This window comes from Malus domestica, chromosome 05 (genome assembly GCF_042453785.1).
Source record: "Malus domestica chromosome 05, GDT2T_hap1".
Taxonomy (NCBI): Eukaryota; Viridiplantae; Streptophyta; class Magnoliopsida; order Rosales; family Rosaceae; genus Malus; species Malus domestica.
Genome location: NC_091665.1, coordinates 24260055 through 24268167, shown reverse-complemented (window position 1 = coordinate 24268167; position 8113 = coordinate 24260055). Strand labels below are relative to the sequence as shown.

The following is an 8113-nucleotide window of genomic DNA, read 5'->3' as shown; positions in this document are numbered from 1 at the left end:
GTAAGACAAATCTTATGGCCACATTTTGTCCACAATACTCGGGAGTTTGAAGAAATAGAAATACTAGTAGCCGTCACGTTACCTTATTTCTTCCCATCACTCTCCACTTTCTTCAAAGATTATCATTCATCATTCACCGTTGATGCTTGTCATGGTCAAAAACTCACCATGCCGTCCATTGCACATATTTAGTAGCTTTCCCACTCACCATCTTACGAAACAATTATAACCTATTTAAAAAGATATATATTTTTCTTGTAAATAGTCTCTTAGATTGACCGAGTCATCTTATTAATCTTTTGCTTTAAAAAAAATTAAGAATAACATTAATTGATTTCGAAAGTGAGAGACGCAGATAAGAGGTTTGGTCGATCTTCGAAACTATTTGTGATATAAATCTTTTTGTCAATCATTTTTAGAATGCGAGCATCAAATTAAAAATCTATGGACAAGAATGAATAAATTCAATAAATTTTAAGTATTATATTAAATTTAATTCGATCACGCATGATAATGAGACATAATATTTCAATAATTTAGCTCTCATAAACTGAGACGATGCTAAAATGCGAGTATTCAAGTAGAAATCAATATTTTGCTTGAAGAATAACTAGTTGGCAGATAAATAAGTTGGTCCGAGTTTGTTGGAGGATGATGAAATTTGGACAAAGGCTTAGAGCTTCACATTACAAATGGATGAAGTCACTCAAAAGCACGTTAGCCACGCACTCCTACGGGTTCATGCCTCATGCGTGCATGTGCACACCACACGCACTTACAAAACCAATTCGGGCCACTAACGCAAAGAAGTCGCACTCAACTCCAACAGTGTGAGTAAAGCCTAATGTGGTTGTGGCTTCCTACCCACCTTGTGTTTATGTTTGCTTCATAAAGCCAGACACCAAGTGAAATTTGGTAAAATAAGAAATTTGTTAGTATTTAAGAATGAATGAGGATCCTTTCCGGATCCTCTTTGTGAGGATATCGGGAATCCTCCAATCATATACGTTCATCGTATATCATGCAGTCAGTTTTCGTCATGTACCATTTATATTTAATTTTAAATAAAAAGATTTACAACGATTTTTTATCGCACAATATACGATAAACGGATGTGATTGGAGAATCTCCAGATCCTCTCAAAGAAGATCCAGAGAATCCTCATTCTTAAAGAATATCCATCTCTTTTCTTTCAAGATTGGATTTGCCATGTTTTGCTTCATTTGCTTTCATTTTTTGTCCAAAAAATGGAAACCCCAACCCAAGTGTTGTTAAGTTTGGATTTGGGCCCAAAAGTCAACTTTCAACAAACACAAGTTTGGTGACTAGAGATGACTAAATTTCCAACAACGCCCATTAGGCCCACTTTCACAAGCATCTTCTTCATTCTATACATTTTATATTTAACTTGTACCAACTTTACTTTAATGAAATGAACATTGGAATATTTTCGACTTCCTCTACGTTTATTAACACGTATGAAATAAAAAAGTGCGCCCGTCCGGTAGTCCAATTGGTAATTTTATACCTGAAAACTATAAATTAGATTGCTCAGGCGAGTAAAAGAGTATTATCAATAACATACATTATCTCATACTGAATCAAAGCTAAAGGTTAAGTAAATTTCAACTATACAAAAAATAGTCCCTTATAAAATTGTCCATGGTGGTCCATTGGTCCCTTTCCAAATCACCTATACAAACAAATGCAAAAGAATAACGAGCTGGTGGTTCAGTGGTAAATGACGGATTATAAAACTTCTTTAAAATTAAAAACTGGGCCAAATTGGATTGTTCATCTCTGTGGTTATAGGACACTTGCATGATGACCCCCGTGGTGAAAAAAATTAGGAATTAAACCCCTGTGGTCTACAATGTTAGCAAATTTAGTCCAAAAGTAAGAATTCTGTTAAAAGACTGTTAAAAGTTGGGGTAAAACTGTATTTTCAGTTCCAATTGACATTGAATTGGGGCTTTTTTTTATTTAAAAAATTAAGCATTATTTTTTTTGTTAATTGTTATTAAAAAAATTATTTATTTTAAATGTCAATTGAAACTGAAAATATAGTTTTACCCATACTTTTAACAGTCATTTAACAGAAATCTTACTTTTGGACTAAATTTGCTAACATTCTAGACCACATGGGTTTAATTCCTAGTTTTTTCACCACGGAGGTCATAATGCAAGTTTCCTATGACCACGGGGGTGAATAATCCAATTTGGCCTTAAAAACTGGAAGTTTCGAGTTCGAAACTCGCTGCTAGTGTGGAAGCCAGATTTGTGGCCAAAATGAGGCTGAAATGCCTCTGTGAGTCTTCCCGGGCCCTCGAAATGGGTGAATAACTGTGGTTTGCCACCAATTGTCTCCCTTTTAAAAAAAAAAAAAAAAAAAAACAAATGGCAAAAGGGTTATGTGTCATCCAACCCAATAAGCCATGTCACCACCGTTATCTTATTCACAATGAGAGGTCCAAGTCCTCCAAGCATGAAATACTCATCCACCGCACCTCCACCTCTCAATTTAAAACACACATCCTATCTGTACAGAAAATATTCACAATAATCCACCAAGCCACCATCTAAACCTGCACCCTTCAGATCCATAGCTCCACTCAACCACATATCAACAGTCAACAGTCTCAGTCAATCTTACGAGTGAAGACATACATCTTATTGTGCACCACACCGCACCATATCATCACAGTTATTAGAACCACAAGTTTTTAAAGACACTGCTCTCAGTGCTTCCACAGTCAGCATACTGCATGCCCTTTGAGCTGCTGACAAAGATTTTCAATGGCAAAGCCAGTTTCAATTGAAGTGTGGAATCCCAATGGAAAATACAGAGTTGTCAGCACAAAACCCATGCCTGGAACTCGCTGGATCAATCTCTTAATTGAGCAAGATTGCAGAGTCGAAGTAATATTTCCTATTTTTTTTCATTCCCCACTTTGTTTATGTGTGTGTGTGTGTGTGTGTGTATTGGATTTTGGATCACTTTTTTGTGAATTTGATGAGAAAACGTTTAATGATTGGAATTGTTTAGATATGCACCCAGAAGAAAACAATTCTTTCTGTTGAGGATATCATTGCTCTGATTGGAGATAAGTGTGATGGAGTTATTGGGCAGGTAAAATTTTAGACTCTTCTTTCTTCTTCTTTTTGATTTCTTATTATAGTAATTAGTGTAGTACCCTTCGGAGTTGTTAATGTTTGCGTTGAGTCGAGGGCTTCCTTCGTTTTTTTTGTTTTTTTTTCTTGTTTTTTTGTTTTTTTGGACAAATACTCTTAACCAACTGAGGTACAAGCCGCTTGCGTCAAGAGTTTCTGTCTTCAAAATAGTGTTTGTAACTATGAGAGAGAGTTTCGAGGGACTTATATGTGAATTTCCCTTTTTATTATTCAAAGTTGTTGAGTGGGGGTTGTGGTTTTGATTTTCAGTTGACAGAAGACTGGGGAGAGACTTTGTTCTCAGCACTGAGCAGAGCAGGAGGCAAAGCCTTCAGCAACATGGCTGTTGGCTACAACAATGTGGATGTTGATGCTGCTAACAAGTATGGAGTTGCTGTTGGGAACACACCTGTAAGTTTTTCACTCTTACTCTCCATTTTCCCGCCTTTTTCACATGTAAGTCTTTGATAATGTCAAAATTAAAGAAAAATATTTCAAGCACAATACTTTAGAAAAACACCATGTTGACTTTTCAACGGTAGATTTGGCAGCACCAAAGTAATTTCGCAACTAAGAACCAAAGTAATTTCGCACTAAGAATCAATTAAAACATGACAAGTGAATCGAAACCAACATGCTTGCAGATATGGTCACTAGTGCCTTTATGGTTTTCTTTTCTGTTGGGAAAATTTGGGATATTGAAATGAATTTGTTGCTTGTATGGTTAGGGAGTACTTACAGAAACTACAGCAGAGCTGGCCGCTTCACTTTCTTTAACGGCCGCTAGAAGAATAGTTGAAGCGGATGAGTTTATGAGGGCCGGCTTATACGATGGATGGCTTCCTAATCTGTATGACTACCTTGTTTACTGTTAACCATCAATTCATCATTTGTCCTTTCATGTTACATAAACTACAACTTAATTTGTTTCTTTTACTATGGCAGATTTGTGGGAAACTTGCTCAAAGGGCAAACTGTCGGTGTGATTGGAGCTGGCCGTATAGGTTCTGCATATGCCAGAATGATGGTATTTTTCCTGGTCCAAAATGTTGAATCTTATGTTTGGTTCATCTGATTTTGGGTACACAATAACGGCTTAGTCTAGTGATTGGCATGCATAAACTTGTTTTATGCACCTTGAAGTAGGATTTTTACAAAATTAATGGACTTACTTTACAGGAATTTTAATAAGAATTTGGGATGATATAACTTACCAGGAACACAAAAGATTTTGTAAACAGTTGCTAACTGTCCAAGTTCTACTGCATTGTTCCCTTCTATAATGTAGGCTTGGGGGAATGCTTTATATACGTTCAGTTGTGTGACAGATAGATCAACCATTTTGAATACATACTATGTATAAATCACAGAACTAACCATTATTTGAATTTTTCAACTTTCTTTTCCTTTACCCCTTGATCGTTTACAACTTATTGCTGATGATCTTAATAAGTGATTCCAATTAATGAATACCCGCTAATGCGACTGAAATTACTATTGATTTCTGACAGGTTGAAGGTTTCAAGATGAACCTAATTTACTATGATCTGTACCAGGCTACCCGGCTAGAAAAGTTTGTTACAGGCACGTCCAGTTGGTTTATTGCATAAATCTTCTTGCTCCACACTTTGCTGATACCTGTATGTTCCATGTTCCAGCTTACGGTCAGTTCCTAAAAGCTAATGGTGAACAGCCTGTGACTTGGAAAAGAGCATCAAGCATGGAGGAGGTGCTCCGAGAAGCAGATGTGGTAGGGCTTTCGCTCTCCTCACCCCTCTTTTTTCGTTTCTTCTTACTCCCTTTATAATGGTGTGGTTTTTTATTCTTATTCTAGATAAGCCTTCACCCAATTCTGGATAAAACCACTTATCATCTAGTCAACAAAGACAGTCTGGCAATTATGAAGAAGGTGAAGTTCGAAATAACATTTCTTATTTGTATAATGCACATACGTATTATGTTACGTATACACCTGGAATGTATTTTCTTGATGAATAATGTGTCGGATATATCTACAGGAAGCAGTCCTTATAAACTGTAGCAGAGGGCCTGTGATTGATGAAGTGGCTCTTGTAGAACATTTGAAACAAAACCCTATGTTTCGAGTTGGCCTGGATGTCTTTGAGGTAAAAAAGCGCACCTAATTCCTTGTCGAATTCCAATCTTCTTTTGGACACCATCTACGATATTTAAGTGGTTTGTATATGGTGTTGTATCAGGATGAGCCTTACATGAAACCTGGTCTTGCCGACTTGAAGAATGCTGTTGTGGTACCTCACATTGCTTCTGCTTCGAAGGTAATTACTGTCCATATTGTTTATGTTCGAACACTTTTAAGGAAGGAGCTTTCTATTTGAGAACATAAAGATTTGTTGCCTTATCAAGTGAGTACTTAGAATAACTCAGATCAGCGAGTAACCGTGTCCCTTTCCGGTCTTTGTAGTGGACTCGTGAAGGAATGGCAACACTAGCTGCCCTCAATGTCCTGGTATGTCACCAATGTAACTATCGGAAAAAGGCAGAAAAGAAATTGAATAGAATCGCAGCATTTGAAATAGCTCACATCATTCAAAAATGGCTTCAAAATTTTGTCTGCAGCTTTGGCACTAAAATACTGACATGCCTTACATTATTATGATTCAGGGAAAAATTAAAGGATACCCTGTTTGGAAGAATCCAAACCAGGTTGAACCATTTCTCAACGAGAATGCTCCGCCACCTGCTGCCAGTCCTAGCATTGTCAACTCAAAGGCCTTAGGTAATAAGCCTTCAAAACTTTGCCAACATCATGCAGGAAAATCATCTGTGCTGAGACTTGTGTTCCAATGCAGGTTTACCAGTTTCAAGGCTGTGAGCATCAATGCAAATGATTACATTCAGGGCCTTCCTGGTGCAAACAGAGTAACTCATACGGAAGGAAAAATCCAGGCAGTGTCTTGCGAGCGTACAATGCGGAAGAATGCAAACGATAGTGTATATTTTAAGGATGGATGTGGAGAAACATGTATCTGTTATATGTTTGTGCTATAAACTACTGGCTTCATATTAATCCTGCACTGTATGAGATGTTATTAATGAAACCTTTCATCTACAATTTCAAAATCCTTTCATTCTACTTGTGGCATTTGTATTGCCATTCAAGAACAACATTAGGCTTTCGGCTTGCTGGAGATGAGGATCTTCGTGACTAGAATCATCCGAATCTGAGAAGCGTCAGCTTCGAAGAAACTGAGGCCTTCTGGCGGTGCCCTGGTCTGGTCGTATCGTGTGATCATATGTCACTCAGCCCAAGAAAACCATAATCACCTCTGCGTTGAATCTTCTCTTTATGGAATTGTGACGATACATGTGGCCTTTATTCCATTGAGCGCTATGTGACATTGGGTTTTCTTGGATATAACTTCGGTCACACAAATTAAACTTTCTGTCTTTTTTAATCCTCTGAGCTTCTTCGCCGTCCTGCAAAGGGTTATGACACTAACACTTCGTAAGGATTGTTAAGTTTTCACAAAACTCCATTATGTTTGAAACATTACACTAACACTCCTTAGATTTTAATTTACCATCAAGTAATCCCTTAATTAAAAAAATCTAGAGTAGTGATACGTCCATCCTCTAGTTTTATTTTCCCACTCATTTTTTAATGAAAGTTTTAATACTAAATTTAACCTTATGTAAAAGGACTTCAAGAGCCCTATTAAGAAAAAAGAAAAAAAAGAATAGAAAAAAAAATTAAAATGAGAAACGAATCAAGCTACCCAACAACCTTCCCATTTTCTCTCTTCATCCCGCGCCCCTTTCTAACTCTTTCATCCCCTTCCATCTTCTATCTCTTCCGTCCACCCCACCCTCCCCAATTCCGTCTCTTATTTTCTCTCTACTTTTCAACCCTTAATTCTAAATCAGAATTCGAGAATGAATATGTCTATGAATCTTATATCCATATCTGGTAGGCGGAGAAAGAGACAGATAGAGATGAACAGAGAAAGGAGAAAGAAAAAAAAGGAATGTAACTTTCCCAACGGCAAAGAGAAAAAGAGATGTCACCGTCATCTGTGGTGCTTGATTGTGGTTGTTTTTTGCGAGGATGGGAGAGACGTTCGTCGCTGTTCCATTTTCTTAAAATCTCTAATATTCAATCATTCTGTATATTTATTTTTAGGGTGAATTGTCAATTTAGTTCTTGAATTATCATCTGAGTGAAAATTAGGTCCCTAAACTATTTTTTCAAAAAAGTCAATCATTGAATTATAAAAATCTGCCAACTACATTCATAATATTAAATTTGAAGCTACCATATTCCATTTTCCGTCAATTTAAGTCACATTACTTGCATGTGATACATATTGGACGGCAGATTGGTAATTTTTCATAAAGAGATAGTGAATGGAGTTAACTTTGAAGGGTAAATTAGACGCTAGATTCAATATAAAATGTTAAGGGCTTATAGGCAGTATTACACTCTAAAATGTGTCAAATGACTTAAGTAGTCGAAAAATTGGATAAAATAACTTTGAATATAAAGTAGGGATGAAATTAGCAAATTTTAATGAATTTAAGGACTTATTTTACCGAAAAAATAATTTAAGGACCTAATTTTTATTGAGATGATAGTTCAGGGACTAAATCAGCACTTCACCCTTATTTTTATTTAGAACTTAAAACTGTAAGAGTTATTTTTAGGAATATAAGTGAGCGGGATGAGAGTGTTTGGTCTTTTTAAACTTTTTATGGTGAGTGAAAATATAACGTGGGTAAGAAAATAAAATTATGGGATAGGCATAGTAGCACTCAAAATATAATAATAAATAGATAACTTTACCCTAATAATAAATAGATAACTTTGAAACTAATGAACAAAAGCTTTATAATTATACACTAAAAAGTTATAAAACATTAAGGGGGTGTTTGTTTGCCTTCTTTAGCTCTCACTAGACTGGCT

The 8113-nt window shown here is 36.3% G+C and overlaps 1 protein-coding gene across 1 annotated transcript; it reads left to right on the top strand.

Annotated features, from left to right (window-relative positions):
* The first annotated feature begins 2431 nt into the window (after positions 1-2431).
* LOC103420047 (glycerate dehydrogenase) lies at positions 2432-6273 on the top strand. Its single transcript, XM_008358112.4, has 13 exons — positions 2432-2919; positions 3047-3130; positions 3442-3582; positions 3900-4021; positions 4117-4198; positions 4683-4755; positions 4830-4921; positions 5006-5080; positions 5190-5297; positions 5391-5468; positions 5615-5659; positions 5815-5929; positions 6003-6273. Exons 1-13 carry the CDS (start codon positions 2797-2799, stop codon positions 6023-6025), a joined length of 1161 nt encoding a protein of 386 aa, XP_008356334.1. The 5' UTR covers positions 2432-2796; the 3' UTR covers positions 6026-6273.
* The last annotated feature ends 1840 nt before the right edge of the window (positions 6274-8113 follow it).

Excerpts from the sequence above, each read along its gene's own strand:
- LOC103420047 (XM_008358112.4), top strand. The coding sequence starts at position 2,797 with ATGGCAAAGCCAGTTTCAATTGAAGTGTGGAATCCCAATGGAAAATAC. Across the intron at positions 4,922-5,005 it reads TGCTCCGAGAAGCAGATGTG|ATAAGCCTTCACCCAATTCT; the intron begins GTAGGGCTTTCG and ends TTCTTATTCTAG. Across the intron at positions 5,469-5,614 it reads ACATTGCTTCTGCTTCGAAG|TGGACTCGTGAAGGAATGGC; the intron begins GTAATTACTGTC and ends CGGTCTTTGTAG.